General features: G+C 38.8%; 3 protein-coding genes across 4 annotated transcripts in view; 1 reads left to right on the top strand and 2 right to left on the bottom strand.

The window, feature by feature from the left end:
- vtna (vitronectin a) overlaps positions 1 to 766 on the top strand; it is a 12,919-nt gene extending 12,153 nt beyond the window's left edge. Inside the window, exon 9 of one of the 2 annotated variants that reach the window (XM_037677474.1) lies at positions 538 to 766. In XM_037677474.1, the coding sequence (XP_037533402.1) occupies positions 538 to 583 (46 nt within the window). In that variant the 3' untranslated portion in view covers positions 584 to 766. The remainder of the gene's footprint in view (positions 1 to 537) is intronic. The other variant, XM_037677475.1, reaches the window with a different exon arrangement.
- scarf1 (scavenger receptor class F, member 1) overlaps positions 1 to 11,429 on the bottom strand; it is an 18,283-nt gene extending 6,854 nt beyond the window's left edge. Inside the window, exons 1-9 of the mRNA XM_037677471.1 lie at positions 11,335 to 11,429; positions 9,831 to 9,892; positions 9,621 to 9,722; positions 5,958 to 6,498; positions 5,666 to 5,884; positions 2,854 to 2,982; positions 2,583 to 2,689; positions 2,391 to 2,502; positions 585 to 709 (exon numbers count right to left, since the gene is read on the bottom strand). Coding sequence (XP_037533399.1) covers positions 585 to 709; positions 2,391 to 2,502; positions 2,583 to 2,689; positions 2,854 to 2,982; positions 5,666 to 5,884; positions 5,958 to 6,498; positions 9,621 to 9,722; positions 9,831 to 9,892; positions 11,335 to 11,429 — 1,492 coding nt within the window. The remainder of the gene's footprint in view (positions 1 to 584; positions 710 to 2,390; positions 2,503 to 2,582; positions 2,690 to 2,853; positions 2,983 to 5,665; positions 5,885 to 5,957; positions 6,499 to 9,620; positions 9,723 to 9,830; positions 9,893 to 11,334) is intronic.
- Positions 11,430 to 13,383: 1,954 nt separating this feature from the next.
- On the bottom strand, positions 13,384 to 22,469 carry LOC119410592 (Rab interacting lysosomal protein). Its single transcript, XM_037677480.1, has 8 exons — positions 22,073 to 22,469; positions 20,968 to 21,091; positions 18,371 to 18,492; positions 16,479 to 16,664; positions 15,812 to 15,981; positions 15,586 to 15,711; positions 15,399 to 15,497; positions 13,384 to 13,958 (listed from the first exon to the last, which is right to left on the bottom strand). Exons 1-8 carry the CDS (start codon positions 22,388 to 22,390, stop codon positions 13,838 to 13,840), a joined length of 1,266 nt encoding a protein of 421 aa, XP_037533408.1. The 5' UTR covers positions 22,391 to 22,469; the 3' UTR covers positions 13,384 to 13,837.
- Positions 22,470 to 22,614: the final 145 nt, after the last annotated feature.

Below are 22,614 nucleotides of genomic sequence, written 5' to 3' on the forward strand. Positions count from 1 at the left end.
TTTGTATTTAGACTCATAAAGTTAGTTTTGTATTTAGACTCATAAAGGTTGTGTTTAGACTCATAAAGTTAGTTTTGTGTTTAGACTCATAAAGGTTGTGTTTAGACTCATAAACTTGCTTTGGTTTTTTTTTTTTTGAATGTCCAGAGGACCAGATTTAACTTTTTTAGATTTTTCTACCTGGATTATTGTGCATGCATCAGGATACTCATAAAGTTAGTTTTATGTTTAGACTCATAAAGTTACTTTTGTGTTTAGAGTCATAAAGTTAGTTTAGTGTTTAGACATGTAAAGTTAGTTTAGTGTTTAGAGTCATAAAGTTAGTTTAGTGTTTAGACATGTAAAGTTAGTTTAGTGTTTAGAGTCATAAAGTTAGTTTAGTGTTTAGACATGTAAAGTTAGTTTTGTGTTTATACTCATAAAGTTGGTTTTGAAACATTTACTCGTTTAGCAGCGTTTTCTCCTACAGTGTTTGTAGAAACACTGAAAATAACTTTAAATCTGTTCGTTTTTTGTGATGACTGCTAATCTCTAAAGTGCCTCGAAGAGGAAGCACATGGTAAATCCTGGGTGGTGGTACTGACCGGTGACTCGAGGCAGACCAGAGGACCAGTCAGAGATGCAGGGGAGGGCAGCACCGATGTTCGCCAGGACGCTGTAGACGTGATACTTCATCCGAACAGACAAACTGCTATCAGCCACATTCCCACTGTTGCAAAGAATAAATAACTTTACTTGTAGTAATAACAATAAAATTTACATATAAATGGTCACATAAATTTTCTTTTCATTCTTGTGTGTAGCTTTGAGCATAAACATGTTAAAAACATCTGAATTAACTCTCTGACAGTGAAAACAACCAAACTGTCTAAAACCTCTCATTTGTTGACAAAGCTTTTATTTTGTTGTCTGCTTGATGTCTGGGAGTTTTTCATGGAAAGATTACACAAAATTTCTTGTCTATTTCTTTAAATTAAGTTTTTCTTTAAAACACTGAAGCTTTTGTGGCAAATTTCTAAAAAGCTGCCCCAAAATCAGATATTCTAGGACTTGACAAACAAAAAAAGGTCTGAAAAACCTTGGAGGAACTGATGAATGATAACATAATGATCATCAAGAGTACCGTTTACGTTAAACACCCCTCAACAAACTATTATCTACTATAAATCTATAACAATGGCCCAGACAAGCAAAGACCTTGTATAACATTTGACCTTGACCTTGGAGCAAGGGTGATAAAAAGCGTACGCGACACTCCGTCTAGTGATGATGCACATGCGTATGAATCTTTGTTGAATTATCTTGAGCGAATCAGAAGCAATGGACGGATGGAGACTATATCAAAATACGTCCCCCTGCGACGAGTGTTCGCATTAGTCCTTTGCTACGTGGCGGTTCGACTTTTGCAGACTCGCTCTTTCACGGTTTTTCAACTATTGTCAACTTTACTATTACTTGTGTGATTGAGATGGTACGGGACAAAAAGTTAACGAAAAAAATACTTCGGACAAGCGCCGCCATTTTGTAGTTTTCTTTCAATAAGCCTATATTGTATTGCCAGTCAAAAGAACTACACTTCCCAGAAGCCAACAGTGTTTCCGGCTGCTGCTTTCTGCCAAAATGGAGGGAAAGTTTTGTAACGCAAATCTACGTTATCTATTCAGCTCACAGAACTGACAGGAAAGTCACAAATAATCCTGAAGCTCAATTATCCATGCGCACATCAGCCTGGACAGGGCGGTGAGCTTCATTGCTGCAGGGTAGGTCTGCAGAACCGGAACTGAGCCCGACCAGAACTGAGCTGCTGGTCTGCAGAGCTGGTGAGTAAAATTTTGTAGTACTGTACAGCACAATATGTATGTTGTTAAAATGATGGAGGTTTAAGAGTTTAGAACATTGAAAGAGTGTGGGAAATGTTTATAAAGCCTTAAAATATAAATACTAACATAAATATAGCGTTCCTACATCGCGGTTTTTCACCTATCGTGGGGGTGTGTGGAACGTAACCCCCGCGATAATCGAAGGACTACTGTAAAAAGAACTCCCCAAACTTCACAATGATGCCAAACATTATATGAAGGGATTTCCTGACTCTATGGCAGGCAAAGAAATATATCTGAAGGCATGCCTTGTAATTTTTATTTTTAGTGCAGATTAGGAAAATTGTTTACTAGTTTAGATCACTAAATAGTCTTTAGGGACTAATTCTTATACAAATTTCATTTATAAAACAAATATAGTGTAAATATTTTCTTATTCAGCCTGTGCTCATTGTGACTCATGTTGTCAGCACGGCTCACATGCACCGTTCAGAGTTTTGATGTTTAGATGATGACATTGATTTCCATTACCTGCGTGTCATTTGAACCAAATAAAAAATGGGAGCAGACCTGTCCTTGCCAGCAGCGGGGCGTCCTCCACAACACAGACAGCAGCACAGAACAGCAAACAGCAGGAGGAACGAAGGAACCAACACGCCTGCTAGAACAGCTCCTCGAACACCTGACAGGCAGAAGTTAACAAACACCTGGAGTCTTTCATGTATCAGGAGAGACAGAGGACTGAGTAAATGGTGGACGTACTGTTGGGGCAGGCGCCGGTGACGGGGTGGCAGCTGACTCCATCACCGCAGTCACAGAAAGACGAACAGTTGAGACCAAACTGCAGAGCGGGGCAGCTGCTGTTACAGCTGGAAAACACAGAAAATCTCACAAATGCACGTCTAAAATAAACTCAGCTCTGTTTACGAACATCTAACGATAAATTTAAATGATTATCTTCCAGGTGAGCCGCCCTCGTAGCTTCCCAGATAGATAAACACTCTTTATTCAGAGCCTTGACCTGACCGCTCACCTCTCTCCATGAAAACCAGGATGGCAGACACATCTTCCTGTCACGTGATGGCAGTTACCATGGAAACAGGGGCTGCACAGGAAGCTGCAGGCGTCTCCGTGTGTCCCACTGGGGCAGGACTCCTCACACCTGGACGAGGATACAAATAATGACAACACTGCCGCCTTTTTTTTACTTAAATAGTCTCACTGTACGCAAAGTGACTGGTGAACACTTGAAAACTTACAAAGTTTTCAGAAAATGCTGCTCGGCTAACTTTACCACACAAACTCTCCTGACTCCACATAAAGGCACAGGATGAGCCTGGTTTGACTGTTAGCAACCCGATCCAGGATTGAAGTTGTGAGAAGATACATGTTCAGCCACAGGATATTGCAACTTTTGACAGCAAGAACTTTAAATTATGACAAAAAAAATCTAATTTTAGCAGAAATAACTGGAAGAGGTGGGACTAGATCTAATATGAAGTATTCACACTATTGTGATCCATTTTTCTTCTGTACGTTTTTCAGCATCTTTCTCATCCTGCAGATTTTGTGCTGCTTCAACAAATCATCTATCAAAACGTTCAGCTCTTTCAGGACAATCCCGTTATGACTTTTGGTATTGGTGCAACTTTAGCTTTTTGAAATATTTAGCCTTTTCTGCCATTTTTTTCCTCATAGAAAATGAAGAGAGCTCATTTTACATCCTTCAAATCTTTAGATCTGTTTACAACCTTTTACTGCTCCTGTCACATTTTGTTCTGCTTCAGCTTCTTTGTACAAATTTAAACACTTTTTCAACTACTTTCAGCTGTTTTGTGCTCCTTTCTGCTAACTACAACATTTTTGTGCTTCTTCTAACTTCTTTCTGCTAATTTCAGCTATTATGCTCCTTTCAGCTTATTTTTGTGTTTCAGCTTTTTCTACTATTTCAGCTACTATATACCGGTAGATGTGTTTATGCTAATTTAAGGTTTTTCAGATAATTCCACATTTTTTGCAATCATTTAAAAAAAAATTCTGCTAAATTCAGCAAAAAAATTGATCTCCACTTCTTTCTTGTAATTTCAGCTTCTTTCTGCTTTTTTAGCTACTTTTCAGCTGTTTTTTCTAATTTCAACTTTTTTCAGTTAATTTCCACTTTTTGTGCTCATTTGTGCTTCTTTATGCAAACGTTCTTTCTGCTTTCTTCTGCCAACTTTAGCTTGTTCTACTTCTTCAGCTACTATTTTTTTTTAGCTAATTTCAGCTGTTTTCAGGTAAATTCAGGTTTTTCATGGTAATTTCTGCTAATTTCAGCTTGTTATGCTCCTTTAGGTTTTTCTGCTAATGTCAACTTTTTCTGCTTTTCAGCTACTTTTTAGCCCTTTTTGTGCTAAATTTAGCTTTTTCAGCTAATTCCACATTTTAGCTCATTTCAGCTCCTTCCACTTCCTTCTGGCAGTTGAAGCTTCTTTCTGCGACTTTTCAGCTATTTTTCGCTAATTTCAGGGTTTTTTTAAGCTAATTTCCTAATTTTTGTGCCCATTTCTGCTAATTCATATAAGGAAAACTACGATAATGTTGCTGAATGATGATATTAACAATCTTTCACCTGCTGCTGAAATGCAGCCAAACCTTTGTATGTGTGCGCATGTGTTGTCTCTCTGTTAGCAAAATATCTCATCAACAACTGGTCAGATTTTAAGAAGCTCTCCAATAGACTAATCCTTGGATGTATATCATTAACTGTTAACTTTTTAATTAATTCTGAAAATAAAGCCCACCACACTACTCAGCCTACGAAAACACAAAACAAGCTTTAAGGTCGTCAAATGTTTTTGTCTGTCCAAACAGGTCTCATTTGTAAATGAGTCTTCGAGGCTCAATGTGATTTATCTGTTTAAATAAAGGTTGAAAAATAAAAAATAAATAAAAATTACACACATTGAGCTAAAGTTTGGTGTGGTAGGAGCTGAGCATCATCCCCAACACACACTCTGAGCACTAACTGCTTGTGTCCAAGATTGCACAAGGAATTTGTTTAAAATATTAGAATTAACTTTTGGAGTGAACTTTTTGTCTGTCTGTTAGCAAAATATCTCATGAAATACTGGACGGATTTTACTGAAACTCAGAAAGAAGTCATTGAAAGCACATATACAGGTATGACTCCATAAGTTTTGTAGTCAATCAAATTCAAGATGGCCGTCGCAGGTAATTGGCTCCAACTTGGCTAATTTTACAGCTACTGAACAAAAACCTAACGTGGTAGTAGCTGACAGTTTGTCAATACTTACTCCAAGCGCCAACAAATCATGAGAGATCGTGTTATATTGTATCAGACTGCATAATTTTATTTTAACAGTTTAACCAAAACATCTAAAACGTCTTTTTTTTTTTTTACCTCAGTTTAAAACTCTGCCATGAACAGTGGTGAGTGAAGCGCATTTCTTCAAGGAATTTTGTTTCCTTCTGTCATTACAAAACTCTCCATGTGCTTTAAGCTTTTGGCCACTATCTTCTAAATCAGGGCTGGCGTCTGTCTGGTAGCTAAATATTTTTGAGTTTGCAGCTGATTGCAGTCCTTTGTGATGCTCTCATTGCACACACTGATACAGCAGTACACATTTAACTTAATTAAATTGAATTTTCAGATTTTTCCCAGTTGTTTTTTTATTAAAACTGTGTTAAGAGGCTGTGCTGTTTCACATAGAAACAATGGTCTATAATATAATTTGTCACATCAGGTAAGGTTTTCAGTTCTTGTCTCGTAGTGTATTTTGTGAAGCACTTCACTTTAAAAAGCTGCACTGATTTTGTTTTCTGTTTAACATGCATGCACACACCTGGGTCCCGTCCATCCAGGGTCACAGCTCCTACATCTCCCAGTTTTGGGGTCGCAGGTCTCGTTATTCCTGCATCTTGGACACGTTTCCTGACAGCCATCCCCGTAGAAACCGAACGAGCACGGGCGGTCACATCGTGTACCGTTCCAGCCGGGCTCACAGGCGGAGCACGATCCGTCGGTGGCAGAACAAGGCTGGTGGTCTTTACATGGACCGCAGCTGAAAACAAAAGATGAAGTCAGGAGAAACGTAATAATTCAACATTATTATTTGTATCTAAGCACAGACTTGCCTCATGTTGCACCTGCTGCCGTAGCTCCCAGCTGCGCACAACTGTTCACAGAACAAACCCTGGTAACCCGGGTGGCACACACACTGTCCTGTGACCGGCTCGCAGCTGCTGTGTGTCAGGTCACAGGTGCATTTCCTGTCACAACTGGATCCCCACCAGCCCGCCAGGCACTCGCACACACCCGTCCCCTGGTTACACGGAGACAGATTGCAGTTGCATTTGACCAAGCATTTGATGCCCCAGAATCCTCTGTGGCACTGGCAGCGGCCCGTTAGCTGGTCGCAGCTGGCGTCCACAGAGCCCCCGATGGAGCACTGGCACGGCCTGGAGCAGGTGGGCAATGACCAGCCTTTGTCGCAGGTGCAGTTCCCATGGACGGGATGGCAGTGGCCGTGGCGGGAGCACTTGCAGGTGTTCTGGCAAAGCGGACCCCAGCGGTTGGCGTTGCAGGTGCACTCGCCGGTGGCGGACTGACAGCGGCCGTGAGGGAAGCACGGACACACCCGACGGCAGTCTGGAGCCCAGAACTCAGGAGGACAGCCTGGTACCGAACAAAGAATATGCAGACCCGCTGAGTGAGGTCCGAGCTTTAGGACATTTTGTCTGTTTCAGGTTAAAACAATCATCAATTCGCACACAGTTTGGAAAAATATTTGAACTTATTATACATTTAAAACCATTTTTTTTAAATGTGCATACTAATCAGTTCAAGGTTTAATCTGCGTAATCGTACAATTTCAAAACTGTAGTCTATGTGTACAATAAAGCTTTTTATTTAAATATTTGGGGTTATGGCTTGACTGAAGCTGTAAATGTAGATTTAGATTATTTGCGGGGCCTACACACCTTTTATTTTGAAATCCATCATTTTTTTTAGACTTAAATCTTCACAAACTGCTGTCAGAAATGTAAAAGTTTGTGCAGTGGTGGGGTTTAATTATCTGCTTGAACATGAAGAAACAAACTGTGCACAAAAGATTGACAGAAACGATCAACGCATTTGAAGAAAACAAAACAACTAAATGCAGTTTTTATTGTTTTCTTAACACCATGAGTTAAGTTTTAGTCGATATAAAATGGTCATTCGGTAAAAACGTGTTCCCGTGTACAGATTTACAAAAAGTTGTGTTCTTCAAAGCTCAGATACCCTGTAACTGAAAAGACAGTATATGTAATAAGTGGTTAATAATTTGCAGATATATGCAGGTGCCATGAAAGGTACCTTGAGATTAAAATGTTTTGTGCATAATAAAATATGAAAGGAACTGTGGATTAAACTGCAGTCTGTCCTTAGAGGGAAACCAAATTCACCACTCGAGCCACGGACACTTAAAGTGAGCGGGCGTTCATTTGTTTCTGAATTCTGTAAGTCAAAAACCAGAACTTTAACAGCTACAAACACAAATTCAAGGCTTTATGTGGCGGATGGACCGAAAGTAGACATTAATATGAAGATATATTTATAGTGTGTGAACGTTTATGAAGAATTCACTCTATTGTGATCCAGTTTTCTTCCGTACATTTTTCGGCACACTTCTCCTCCCGCAGTTTTCAAGCTAACAATTCATCAAATGTTCAGCTCGTTCAGGAGAAGGATGCTGTGACTTTTGGTGTTGGTGCAACATTAGCTTTTTGAAATATTTAGCCATTTCTGCCATTTTTTCCTCATAGAAAATGAACTGAGCTCATTTTACATCCTTCAAATCTTTTACAACCTTTTACTGGCCATTTCACATTTTTGTTCTGCTTCAGCTGCTTTCAGCTTCCTTGTGCAAATTTAAACTTTTTCAGCTACTTTCAGCTCATTTCAGCTGTTTTTGTGCTCGTTTAAGATTATTTCTGCTAACTACAACTGTTTTGTGCTTCTTCTAATTTCTGCTCCTTTCAGCTTATTTCTGTAAATTTCAGCTTTTTCTACTATTTCAGCCACTATATAGCTGCTTTTGTACTAATTAAGTCTTTTCATATAAATGCACATTTTTTGCACTCATTTCAACTTTTTTTTAGGCCTAATTTAGCAAAAAAAAATGTGCTCTCTACTTCCTTCTGGTAATTTCAGCTTCTTTTTTTAGCACCTTTTTAGCTACTTAGGGCGACTGTGGCTGAGTGGTTAGAGCAGTCGTCCTCCTATACAAGAGTTGGGGGTTCGATTCCACCAGCAGTCACATGCCAAAGTGTCCCTGGGCAAGACACTGAACCCCTTATTGCCTTTGATGTGTGTCCCATCAGTGTATGAATGAGATAAAGCTCTGATTATTCTTTATATAGATCTAGTAGAGTGCTGTATGAATGGGTAAATGAGGGCACAGGTTGTAGTGTAAAGTACTTTGAGTATCTTGATAAGATAGAAAAGTGCTATATAAGTACAGTCCATTTACTTTTCAGCTGTTTTTTGTGTGTGTGCTCATTTCAGCTTTTTTCAGATAATTTCCACTTTTTTGTGTTAATTTCTGCTTATTGAAACCTAACTGAGCAAATATGTGTTCTTTCTGCTTTTTTCTGCTAACTTAGGCTTGTTCTTCCATTTCAGCTACATTTCAGCATGTCTTTTTTAGCTAATTTCAGCTGTTTTTCAGCAAGTTCAGCAGTAAGCATTCACACTGCATTTACGCAGGGAAAGCAATTTCTCTAGTTTTAAGAATATATTAGACATAAAAGAACACTCTGCTTGTTTAAGCAACTTTTAGAAATGAAAGTTTTCACCTTTTAGAAAATGCAACAGGAGCCTGGAAACGCAGATGTGTTCATAATTTCAGTTCTTTTTCTCCATATCTATCCAGAGCTGGGAAATGCTGAAATCAATATCTATTTGTTCCATGTTTGATTTGGATGGTCAGATCATTCCTGATACATCCTTACATCTCTGTGCTGATGACACAGTTCTTTATTGTCGAGCTAGAACAGTTGCTAAGATTTTTCCAGCTCTTAGTCTGCATTCGACTTCATCCAGTCAGATTTGTTCTGTCTCAAACTGGTGCTAAATGCTGATAAAACCAAAGGGATGTTGTTTTCAAACAGGAAGTTTGTATCCCCAGTCCTTCCTTCTATTTTATCTCATTTTTTGCCATTTTTGTTTCATTTTTATTACATTTCCTCTATTTACTTTTAATTTCATATACTTTTTTATGACAGTCTATTATTGTTTGTACCTCTTCTGGTCTTTGTTTAAAACAGGCCTCTCTTGTAAATGAGTCCACGTGGCTCAATGAGACTATAACCTGTATAAATAAAGGTTGAATGAATGAAAAAATAGAGTATGAACCCTGCAGTTTGTTAAAAAAAAAGTTTTGACACCAAATTTTTTCCTTTCTCTTTGTCTTTTGGAGTCTTCATGTCGTGCAACATTATGTTTTGTGACACATTTATTGCACTTTAAACGTCTTTAAAAATTGTTATGAGTATGTTATTGTATCAGCAAGTAAAATATTAGGATCATTATTTAAACTCTTTTGAATGATCCTGCTTGAACTTAACGTTTGATAAAACTACTGTCTTCTTTTATGTTCTGTATCCTCACAGGAGGAGCTCTAAAATATCCACTGGTTCCATGCAAGAAAAACTATTTATCCATTAAATTCTCACACTTCCTACTGTATATTTCATACAATCCTTTTTGCTTTTGTTACATCCCGTAACATCAAGCTGCTGTCTGCAATAACTCACGTGTTTTACACTGAGCTCCATAGTAGCCAGGTGGACAGCGGCACACTCCAGGAAATAAACAGATCTCATTATCCAGACACACCTGCTCCCCTGCACACACAGCTACACACACACACACACACAAGGTTCAAAGGAGAAACTGACAAACTAAATGTGAAGGAGTCAAAAAAAAATGTAATTTTATTTCACGGTTAGGTTGCATGAACTCACGTATGGCGCACTCGTCTCCCTGCTGACGCCATCCAGTGCAACAGACCAAAGTGGAAGGGTCCCTGAAAATTCAGGAAACAAGTCCGTGAGCCTGAAAAATCTAAAACTTCGGTCGTGAAACCCTGGAGTTGTCAAAATAAGCAGCAGCAGACACTGGAGGTGTTGGCAAAACTAAAATACAAAGCATGTTGATTGACACATTTAGCCCAAACTCAAACCTGGACTGTCAGTTCTACACAACATGAGACCTCAAGAGAAACATGTTAGGACCCTAAAATGAAAAATATTCTTAAATATTGCAAGGTCAGTGTAAAGTTTGGATTTTAAACCATACTAAATATTCAACTGTGTGCCAAACTCGTTGTTACGTGATGGTCACCCAGAGAGACCGAGAAGGCACAAAGATCTGAGGGTTCGAATACATTTTTAGTGAAGTCTAACAGTGATTGACAGGGGTTTCTAATTTTTGTGTGCAGTAATTCAAAAGGCACATGAACCCTTTATATTTGTGCCTGCACATGAATTATACCATTTATAATTTTCTTTAATTTGTCATTTCGTGATGATGGGGAGGATGCGACGAAGATAAAAACTGCATATGTATCGTCACTGTCCAGAGAAAGCAACTGAATGTTTGTAAAAACATGTTCACGTGTGAAGATAATGTCTGTTTGTTATGTGATTTTGTCCTGGTTAGTCTTTAATGATAACTAGATAAATATAGATAAATATTAGGGATGCACAATATTGGATTTTTGACCGATATTCGATATGTTAAAACTTATTTGGCCGATAACTGATGCCAATATTTTTATATACGTTCCTTTGTCAGAACATATTCCTCTTATTTGGGCTTATTTGCTACAAAAATTGTGTAACAGCTGTAAAAGCTGGTGACATATTCAGTAACAGCCATATGATATGCATAGCACTTTAACTTATATTAAATGAAAAGTGTTCAATGTTATTAGCATTAGTCACCTGCGATGCTGTCTCACCTGTGGAGGCTTGTTCCAGGTTTCTAGCTGCAGTGAGGGATCCTCTGCCCTCTTGTGCATGAAGGACAGACTTTTTAAGTTCAAAGTTTTTGTCTATCCATTGTGCCATAAAACTAATCATGCTAATGGGGCTAACACGATGTCCAAATGTCTGTGGTAAAACTCACCCAAGTGCTATCGGCTATTAGCTTCACATTGACGTCGGAAATGACGGCTTCTAACCCGGGTTGTCATACAAAAACAGTGTCTTTTATATCGGTAATTTTGACGAAATGGCCGATATCCGATATTTAACTTTAACGATAATATCGTCCTATACCAATACCATGCCAATAATATTGTGCATTCCTAATAAATATAGATAAGAATCTTGTCTGAAAGAAAAAGATCCAGACTGGCAGACTGTCCAAACTCTGTGAAATAAATATGATTGTAAAACAAACTCTCCAGCTGTCGATTCTTAAAAAAAACGGTACGATCAGACATGAAAATAAAAGGTGATGTACCTTAAACTCTTGCAGACGTTCCTCCCACCAGGATCCAGTGAGTGAGCAGACAACAAGCAGCAGAGCAGAGCACTCAGAGCTCTGAGGAACTTCATCTCCACACAAAGTCCAGTTCTACAAACTGGAACCAAAGGGTTTGTCGCACAGTGCAGATTTTTTTTCTTCTTCTTCCAGTGGTTTCTGTCCGGCGTCCACCCTTCCCTTCTCCCTCTGGTTGTCTTGTGGCTCCGGTGCAGTCAGAGAGGTCAAAGCCCCCGTCTTTCCTCTCCCCATTTCCTAGGGAAGTCAGAGCTACTTCCTTCTATTCACTCAGACACAGAGCTTTTTAAAGATGACAACACACACACACAGTGGTGGGGCGTCTACAAAGAACAACACACACGTCTGCTGTTCACCTTCTTCCCAGAACTTATTGTTGAGGTTCTTCCAGGAGATGATGGAGAAAGATTTTGTCATTACTTACGTCACATCACTTTGAACTAAAGATTCATTTTTAAACAACATCCAACACGTTTCTTCATCAGTGGGAGAAATGCAATGAAGTCATCCAAGCCTTCAGTATTCTGTGTTTATTGAGCTTCATTAAAACAACGTTTTTATCAAACATCCACTGTAATTTATTAATCAGGAAACTTAGTTTGTGCTTACATGAATTAATGGTAAACTAAGTTTCAGAAGGTTGTGTCTTTGGACGATATTGTCCCTCAGTAACATTGACGTGTCTGTTTGAATATTCGAATCAGGCAATAAAGATGATGACTAACGTGTCAGGAGAACGTGGTGGAGCTAAAACATATTCAACGTTTTCTTTAAAGCCACGAGGGCGTTCTCAGAACAGAGTAACTTAATGAGCAGAGGCTGATACGCCAGCCTAACCAACTCGTGTGGCACCGTTAACGAATACAAACTCCAAATGCTTTGGTTGGGTCAAAACACTCAAAATGTGGAAGAAGCAAAAATATGAGCAGTGCATTAAGGCAGAAAGGGTTCAGATACACTCACTACTGGAAGAACCTGGATCCATGATTGAAACTTTTTGTTTTCCTCCTGCTTAAAGTGCTTCAAAACACAAGTCCTTATACATGTTAGATCACTATAGTACAAATTGTTATAAAAGTGCCCCCTGGTGGAACAGATGAGAACTGACTCTACTGTTGTCCTACAGAGGACAATGAGACATGAAGTCCCCCAAGGTTCCCAACACAACATAGTTTTTATTTATTTTTTTCTCTGGAAGATGAATCTGTTTGATAGAGTAAACCCAAACATTGAACACCTGGGAGATTTATTTATCCAAAACATCATCAAAGATGATGAGATCTACAGTATTGGGCTACATTTGTGACTGAATCTAGAAGAGGACGAGTACAGAAAGGTCAAACATCTTTGAGTTTGCTCTTTGGATCAGGCAACAGGAATCAAGATACAATTTGTTATGGTAGCTGAAAATCGCTCTCAGCACATAGTCCAAGTGCCGACAGATCGCACGAGGTCTTTGTTTAAAATTATGACGCACAAAGTGGCGGGTGATATGCATTCCTTTAAGGAAGCTAGTCCCAACAGGGACACAGAAGGGGATTAAAATTATAAAAAGTTGTTTAACCAAGTAAAATACATTAGTTTATGTAAATTTTTGACTTTCCATCAAGTATTTATACTTTAATCTGGCAGAAACTACCTGTGGATACTCATATCGTGCATATTTGTATTTTGTTCTGTAAAATTAGTATAAAAAAACTAAACTGACTAAAGGTAGTATTTTACGTTGAACCACTTTAAACCAATGAGGTGTGAAAAAATCCATAAGAAAGAAAACCCAAGAGGGAAACACTGTTTAAAGTTTTCTAACCACCTGGAAAGAGGAGGAATATGACCGCGGAATAATCTCCAACTTTTAAAATATAGCCACTGATTAGATTTCAAACTAAATTCCTACAAAAATTAATTACAGTTCAATCCAGTAATTGAAGAAAAATCCATGAGGAATTAGATTTTTTATATATATATAAAAGTTACAGGATGTTTTATATCAGTTTGTGTTTTCTCAGTCATACAGATTCATCTTGCAGCCGAGGTTAAACAACGAGGAAGTTAGTCTTTCAAAAAGTTAAACGTCTACAGTCTTTGGTCTTTATATCAATCTCTGAGGATGTATACAAAATATATGAGGTTTAAAAGATCTCTCAAAAACACATGAGTAAAATGTAATCGTAATAAAATACATTATGATTGTATTGTAATACCTGAACTGTGCAAAAGATTCTGACAAACGTTGTATCCAGTTCAACAGCCAAACTCAAATGAACTAGTCCGGGCTAAAACAATCAAACAGTGAAAGAGTTGAAATCACTCATGTATGTTTGTTTTTTTTAACTCAAAGTGTTTTTGTGTGGGTTTGCATCCAAAAGTCCAAAAAACTGTGTCCCTGAGTGAACGACCCATTGTTCTGCTGGGGAGAGAAAGATGGCTGACAGACAGGAGGAAATCTCACGGGGTACCAGGTTCAAGAAGACGGACGCTGCTCTGCGTCCTCGCCAGCCTCCGTGTCGCCGATGATCTCCCAGGTGGAGGCGGAGTTGCTCATGTGGGCGGAGCCGCTGCCCGACCGCGTCAGAAAGCCAAAGCTGCAGCCGACAGGGTGAGAGAGACAAGTCTGAGGTCACAGCTGCAGTCGGGGATTACAACTAAAAATAGACGAGGATCTCAGCGGCAGAGACGTGTGCTGCATCGTTTATGTCTGATGTTTTTCAGAGGAAGGTTTTATAATGTCAGCTCTGATTTATTCTTTTTCTCACCAAAGCTTCAACAGTTGTTTCATTCAGGACTCTTTATTTCATCCACGCTCTGCTTGAATTAAAGTGCAGCAAAACAAGGATGAAACTATTTGTCTCAATAATCAGGATTTTTTTTTTGGTTTAAACCACGGGTGTCCAAAGTGCGGCCTGCGGGGCACCTGCGGTCCTTGGAGTGATTTTGTGCGGCCCACAGCTGCAGTTTAAGAATGGTATCATTTTGGCCAGCAGGCTTAAGAGGTCGATGCAGACTTTCTGCAAATTTGTTAGTAATCCTTTTTTATATAATGTTTAGGTTTAACAGAAAAACAGATGAAAAACAATCTTCTTAAAATGAGCAGTATTAAGCAAAATGCAAACCTTTGGCAATAATCTTTTTATTTTATTTTGCACCAAAACCTTTACTGATTTCTACCAGAAAGGAGACTTTTGGATAATAATTAATAAAACTTGGCTAAATATTGCAGTTGATAAAATAATCAAGAGGGAATTGGATGTTTTTAAATGAATATAACGTGGTATCATCTACATACGAGTTGGGGGAAGTGGTGGCGCAGAGGCTAGAGAAGGTGGGCCTGTGATCGGAAGATCGCCGGCTCAAGCCCCAGCACTGACAACATCAAAAATGTGGGTGGGGTAGGTGAAGCACCCATACCTGCCCCCACCCTCATTCGCCCCACCCTGGGCCCATGAGCAAGCCCCCAACCCCCATCTGCTCCCAAAAACAGGTCTCTCTGGAAAATGAATTCTCGTGGCTCATTGAGACTACCTGGATAAATAAAGGGTAAATGTAAAATGATCAACTTTATCAAACCTTCTATGAATCTGTTGAGTGACAGACACCTGGACAATTTTTCAGAACTTCCATCAGTCTTTTGGGCTGTCCATGGGCCAAAAGGTTGATCGATCCCCTTTTAAAAGGACACTTACTCAAATTACACTTTTATTGCTGAGAACAGACTAAAATTATATTTCCAAACACAAGAAAACAACAAACATAGACCCAACAAATCAAATAAATTAAATCTGTTTTAACTAAAAAATAAGCTTTGTGTTTATGAGGTTTTTAATGTTTTGGATCTACAACAATTTAAAACTCTCAACCAAAGTTAGTAAAATTTTATTCATTCTCCAAAATATTGTTCACGTTAAGAGTTAAATGCACATTTTTGTGGCCCACGAGCCCTTTCATCTTGATAGTTTTGGCCCACATTTGAAAGCGTTTGGACACCCATGGTTTAAACTAATCCAGTGCTCTGTAGGTGAACTCACAGGTTTCGAATACGTGACTCGGCTGGTTTGTCAGCTCCGTCTGCTGCTGCTCCATCCACTTCTGTCTGCCCGAAACGAGAACTTCTGTCTTCCTCATCGCTGGAGACAAATGGTGTATAAACTCCCAACTTTCTGAACATGTTTCTGATGGCAGTCCTGAACGTGAGGAGCCCTTGGTGTGTCTAACCTGCTGTTGCATTCAGTTGCAGGAATCCCAAGCATCTTGGCCTTTATCAGCCTCCTTCTCTTTTTGATGGCGGAGCGGACAGCTTCTAAGAGGAAACCCGGACACCTCTCCTCGTTCAATATTTCCCTGCAGAGTTGGGACATGTTAACCCAATCGGTGCAACAAACAGTGGACTTAAAGTCAAACACGTGCAACTAAAGCTCGCCCACTTGTGCATTGGACCCACCTCTGGTAGTAGTTGAGCTCTTCTTGCACCAGGAAGAGGTTGGTTTTCAGCTCGTTCCTCTCAAACAGGATGTCCCGCACCTCCTTCTTTGTGAAGCATGGCAGATCGGGATCCAGATGGTTCTCCGTCGGCTTTTTGCTCAACTCTTCTGCTGATTTACTTGGACTGGACTGTTGGGAGAACATTAACTCATCAAGTTCATTCAACGATACAACGCTCAGTTAAAAAAAAAAAATCCTATTTTATTAGTATTTTTTTCCAAACGCCTATGAGTAAATAAACCCTAAAAATAACTGAAAATAGCATAAAGAGAGAATATCAAACATTAAACACCTCTACAGTTTTTTTTAAAGTACAGTATGTTTATTTTCAATAATAACCTGAAGCTAAACATATTTTTCATGGTCTTGTAATACAAGGCGGTACATGATCATGTTTACTTCGGTTGTGACTTGTTTCTTGAACTCGTTCAGCTTTCGGAAACTAATAGGAACAAACTGTTGCATTTTTTTTAACCTTTTTGGTATTTTTTGTTTTGTTTTGAATAAAATACTTTCAATTTGTGAAGTTTCTAAATGTGTTGAGTGTACGAGGAGATAATCCTTTAGCCCATCAAATAGAAGAGTCGTACGGTAAACAAAGTGTTTTGTGTCGAAGGAGCGCGTACAGGGCTGCTTGTGCTGGCATCACTCAGCTGCGCTCGGAGTCGTTCCATCTCTTTGCTTCTCTCCTTCAGGTCGGCCTCCATGTCTGCCTTCCTCTCCACGGTGCTCTTCAGCTGCGCCTGCAGAACGTTCTGTTTGTGCCGCAGCTCTGCGTTCATTTTCATGAAGCGATCCAACTGCTCCTGGAGCTGCACAAACACACACAGACGTTTCTGGATTACAACTCTGAGCAGTTGCACGTTCAGTTTCCCTTTCCTTACAGTAGTTCCAAACACAGCTAGGATCAAAATGCTGAAACTAAAAACACAGAGCTAAACAGGTCTCACTTGTAAATGAGTCTATATGATATGAGGCTCAATGTGATTTATCTGTCTAAATATGGACAGTAAGTCTGAGACAAACTACACAGTACAAAAACACCAATCATTTTTGGATAAATATCTATTTATTTTTTTCAAGTTTATCTTACAAGTGAAATTATAACTATAGAAACTGCATTTCCTGTGAAAATGCAGTGTGAATGCTTATTGCAGAACTTGCTGAAAAACTGCTGAAATTAGCTAAAAAAAACATGCTGAAATGGAAGAATAAGCCCAAGTTGGCAGAGCTAAGCAGAAAGAACACATTTGCTGAATTAGGTTTAAATAAGGAGAAATGAGCACAAAAATTATGAAATTAGCAAAAAAAATTGCTGAAAAGTATCTGAAAATGCAGAAAGAAACTTAAATTACCAGAAGAAAGTGGAGAGAGCACATTTTTGCTGAATTAGGCAGGAAAAAGTTTAAATGAGTGCAAAAAATGTGGAATTAGCTGAAAAGCTAAAATTAGCATAAAAGCAGTTAAACAGTAGCTGAAATAGTTTAAATGTGCAGAAATAAGCTGAAAGGAGAATAACAAGCTGAAATTCGTAGAAAGAAGTTAGAAGAAGCACAAAAATGTTCTAGTTAGCAGAAATAATTTGAAAGGACCACAAAGCAGCTGAAAAAACAGCTGAAATTAGCTGAAAGTAGCTGAAAAAGTGTTTAAATTTGCACAAGGAAGCTGAAAGAAGCTGAAGCATAACAAAATGTGAAAGGAGCAATAAAAGTTGAAAACAGATTTAAAAATTTGAAGGATGTAAATAAAATGAGATCAATTCATTTTCTATGAGAAAAAAAATGGCAGAAAAAGCTAAATATTTCAAAAAGCCAAAGTTGCACCAATACCAAAAGTCATAGCGGGATTGTCCTGAAAGAGCTGAACGTTTTGATAGATGATTTGTTGAAATAGCTTGAAAACTGCGGGACAAGAATCACATTGAAAAACGTACAAAAGAGAAATGGATCACACTAGTGTGAATGTTTCATAAATATTCACACAGTAAAACTAGTAAACAGTAACTACTCAAGATTTATTTTTTCAGTTTAAAATGAAGATATGATTTTATTTTTTCAGCCAAGTCAACGGAATGGGAGCAAAAGGTGAGGCTTTATCAAACACCCCCAGTGGTTTCAGCTGTTTAAATCATGTGATATGTGTTTTGACAAACACAGTTGTCAGTGAATGTGTGCCCTGACTTGTCTGTAACCTTCACCCAGTATTTATGAGAAGTCCCTGCCATCTTTCACTGCCTGATAACCTGTTTGCTGTCTTAAAATGCATTGGTAATTGTCGTTTACAGGTTCAATTGTTTCTTCTTTTAGCTGAACGATCATTTGCTGATGTGCTTAGAGTGACTTTATGTACACTTTTGCACAATGACATAAAATACACTGGAAATGCAACGTAGCTTTACAACCGCAGAACTTTTGAAGCCATAAAGCTATAAATGCACAGTTTATGGTGTGAGTGCGCTTGTGCTCCTTTTCATACAGGTAGAGGAGTGTTTACAGGATGGATCTGTGCGTCTCCTTACCGCCTCCACCTCTTTAGAGACGACGGTGACCTCCTGAGCTTTGGCTCTCAGCTCGTCTCTCTGCTTGTCCACCACTTGCTTCAGCTTCAGCATGACCTCCCTCTCCTGCCTCTGAACACGATCTAACACACACACGCACACACATACACATGCGCATTATAAGCAAAACATATCGGCCCCAAATGTTTTATCCTTTAAATAAACCTGTAGCTTTCTGTTGTCATTATGAAACTTCTTGATTGTGTTTTTTTTTTTGTAAGTAATTGACAACAATGCACATGTAGAGTAAATTTAAACAATAGCAAAACACATTTATGTAGAGGGATCAGTGTGATTATACCATCAGAAGATAAACTGATTAGTGAGCTTTAAAAGTCTTTCCAAACTTACACCTATCTGTAATAATTTATAGTGTTTAAAAATGTTTTGGTGGAGACTGTGGTCTGAGTATCAACAAGTCTGAGACTTTAACACAAAATAAACCCAAACCAAACGGATACTTTGTACAAATAAGTTCAGAAAATAAAGCACAGATCAAACATTTCTCCTCTCTAAACTGGGAGTTCCAGTTTTGACATTTGACATAAAATGATGCCACCATCCCACTATAAAGTAAAAATAGCCCAGTCCTGTTTGTAACTGCGTGGATAAAAAAACACAAGTACAATTTACAAACTTGTGTGGAAAAGTACCTGGAAATTTGGACTACCCACAAAAGTGACTATATGTGATTTTCATTGGAACAATGAGAACTGTGAATTATCTAGAGTAAGTAAAATATCATCTTGGAGAAACGTTTCTTAAGCAAACATACCACATTTTGAACAAACGGACCCTGCTCTACAGAAGGAAAAGGCAGCTCTAAACACTCAGAAACTGAAGTAAAACTAAATCCCTGTTCGTAAAATGGACTCATAAAACTGCGGACTGGCACATTTTCACTTTCACTGGTTCAGAAGAGCATTCCCACTTTCACCTGCCACTTGGCCTCTTTAAAACGAAATCTTTAGAAACAACAGAGACCGCTTCCCCCCCCAGATAAACAAGAGTCAGCAGTGACTCGACCGCCAAGATCATTTTACTGTAGTTGTTTTAGACGTGCCTAAATCTGTGTGATTACAGCATCATGGACTGAATCTTTTCTGTTTCATTTTATCATTTAGGGACAGTGAAAATAAATTTCAAACAATTATTTTCAATAAGTTAGTGTAATATTTTAAAAGAACTATTTTGTTTATTATTAGGAAACACTGAAATGGAAAATATAGTTGCTGTTACAATTATACGGTTTTCTGTTGTTTTTGTAGCTACAATGTTTGTTTTTTTTTTGTTTAATTTTCCTGTATTCTGAATAATTTAGTCATTTTTGCATTTATTTTTTTAATGTCATAGGTGGTTTTCTTTAGCTTTCTTGTTGCTCCGCCCCTCACACCCGTTCATCAGCTTAAACTATCTTAACTTCTTTGAGTCTGCCTTTTTAGGTCCACTAGTGATGGGACTTACAGCTCTTTCCTGGGGAACCAGCTCATCTGGCTAAGCTCCAATACAAGCCGGCTCTTTCGGCTAACAGCTCTGTTACTGAGTGCTATGATTAAGAAATTAGCTCTTAACTGGTTCTTTAAGCTTCTCAAAGGCTTGTTAAAGAACCGGCCCAGAGCTGTAAGGCCCATCACTAAAGTCCACATTTATAAAGATTTCTTATATTGGTTATTAATTTAATACAATTGTCCTAACTCTATTAGCAGGATAATCAGCAACAAAAGTGACTTTTATGACTGTTGTCATAGACGCAAAACAGAGTAAGTCTTCTGTAACTGTATTTTTGTAAGATTAGGTGATCTTTTGTTAAAAAAAAAAAAAATATATATATATATATATATATATATATAAGAATAAAGTACTGCAAATTTAAATTCAATAAAATATTGTACGTTCAAAATGGCCTTCTTAAATAAATGTGGCTTATTTCTACTTTTTCTTCTCATATCTGTAAACTCTTGTAAAATCTAAGCAACACGTCTGCACCGTAAACACGTCATGAACCAGTTGGACTGCATTAGGCAGTGTTTTCAATCTGTACTATCACTGGATGAAAAGCTTCTACACAACAGAAACTATGACATGTTTGTATTGGTGCACTGGGGTAGGAAAAAAGTGATAATCAAACGACCTGGAGGTGGATTTGCCCGTTTAAAACCTAGAAAAGAGAGAGTAGTGTGCATGTTTTGAGCTGAAACAATTACTAAAATAGGCACATACACTTCATGTAAAAGTAAAACAAATTCTGTGCAAAGTGTTTAAAGATAACGAGGACTGATTGTTTTTGACTGATTTCAAAACACTTAAAACTGAAGCCTTGATGAAGACTTGGAGCATTTAACTAACAGAGCAAGACCGAAACATTACTTCAGATTAACTCTTCTAAGATGGGGAAAAGACCAATTAAATCTCTTGAGCTTTTTATTGAAGTAATGCAATATTGCTTTATGGTTGTTTTTAAACAACAACGCTGAAACTAACAATATAGTGTGTTAAAGTCTGCATGTAAAGCTACAAAATATACCTTTTGTGCTTATTTAGGGGCGATGTTAAGGTACCTTCCTGTGCATGGTTGCCCTTCAGCCTGTTCTGCAGCTCCTCTCTGTCCTCATGGAGCTGCTGCACCTGGAGCTGCAGCTCCTCACACCTCCTCTTCCACTGTTGTTCCTTCTGCTGCAACTCCTGCTTAAAAAAACAAAAACAGAAAAAAAAAAATAGCAAAAGCCAAAACCATGAGAGGCAAATCTGATGTGACTCCCCCTCTCCCATAAACATCTGGAATCTGGAAAAAACATATTCTGTCAAAGCAGGTGTGCCTTTTGAGTTAAGCTGTTACAGATGTTATTGAAGATTAATTTTAAAACTTACCAGCTGCACTTCCAGTACCGCCTAGTTTTGTATGCAACATAAAAATGGTTAAAATCCTAGTTAGAAATTAATTTAAAAAAAAATAATGCAATGAGTGCCAGACAGAGCAAAAACTTGTCAGCTAAACTCAACAAAAACCTAAATGAATAATCTATTATAGTTCTGCATCCATAAAGTTTTCTGCCTAAGTGTACTGTTGTTCATCTACAAACTAATTACAACTATATCATTATTAACTAATTACATGCTAATTGCGTGCTAATTAGCCTGATTTTACTCTTTTTTTTTTTTAATCCAGCCTCATAAATTAAGTTTTTTACGCCACATCAGTAAACACAAACTTATATGATCATGACCAAATGGGAATCTAAAAATGTTATTTTTAAAGGAATTAACGTGGTAAAAGTTTATTTCTGTACTCGTTAGCTATTAGCTAGCTGGCCTGCTGGTTGCCTTGGCAACAAGAGGTTCCGATTATCAAAGTGGCAAAAAACTAATATTTTAAAACTTATAAAGTTTAAAAAAATACGTACGTGTTGTGGATTTATATCGTTTTGGAGGTCTTTTTTGTTTGTTTATTCAAGCTGCAATCGTGCCTTTAAACGCATTCAGTAGCTGAAAAAGGCGTATTTGAACGATATTCAAAGAATGTCGGCCCCCGCCTGTAGCCTGAAGGGAGCCGTTGGTTTACGCTACTTCGTTGTAACGCTATAACGACGCGGTGGTGCCTTCAGGTGCAGCTGGTACGTTGATGTTTACAAAATGGTGGCACGCCAGGGTGATTCAAGGTCCTACCCGTATTTCATTATCGCTGCCCTCCTCGCTGTCTTTGCCCCCGCGTTTCTTCTGCTGCTGCCGCTGGATGGTCTCGAAGGTCCTCAGCAGCTCCTCTTCCCGCAGACCCGGAGCGTGGTTCCTGGAGGCGAAGCTCTCCAGCAGCTCGAGCACCTTCACGATCCTCGGCACCAGACCCTCGACGCTCTCTTTCCCGTAGCCGTCGATGAGCTTCTCCACCTCGGAGCCGATCAGCTTGGCGATCTCGTACACGTCGTCGACCGTGAGGGCGGAAAACGTCCTGTCGAAGCAGCCCGGGGAGCTCCTGCTGCCCTCCATGTTCCCCACCGAGTCCGGGCTAGTGGCTTCGTATGGCGCTCTGCGGTGCGAGCATGACAACTTGTAAACTGGCTCGTGTTCCCTGCTCCTGCATGTCAAATAATGTTCGCGGCCGAGCGAAACAGAAAGGACCTGGACAGTTCAAGGATCCTCCTCCTCTTCTGACCAATGCAACAGCAGAACAAATACAAGCTCCAACTCGTAGACTGATGCACCCAGCAGAG

Source organism: Nematolebias whitei, chromosome 6 (assembly GCF_014905685.2).
Source record: "Nematolebias whitei isolate Nwh7 chromosome 6, NemWhi1, whole genome shotgun sequence".
Lineage (NCBI taxonomy): Eukaryota > Metazoa > Chordata > Actinopteri > Cyprinodontiformes > Rivulidae > Nematolebias > Nematolebias whitei.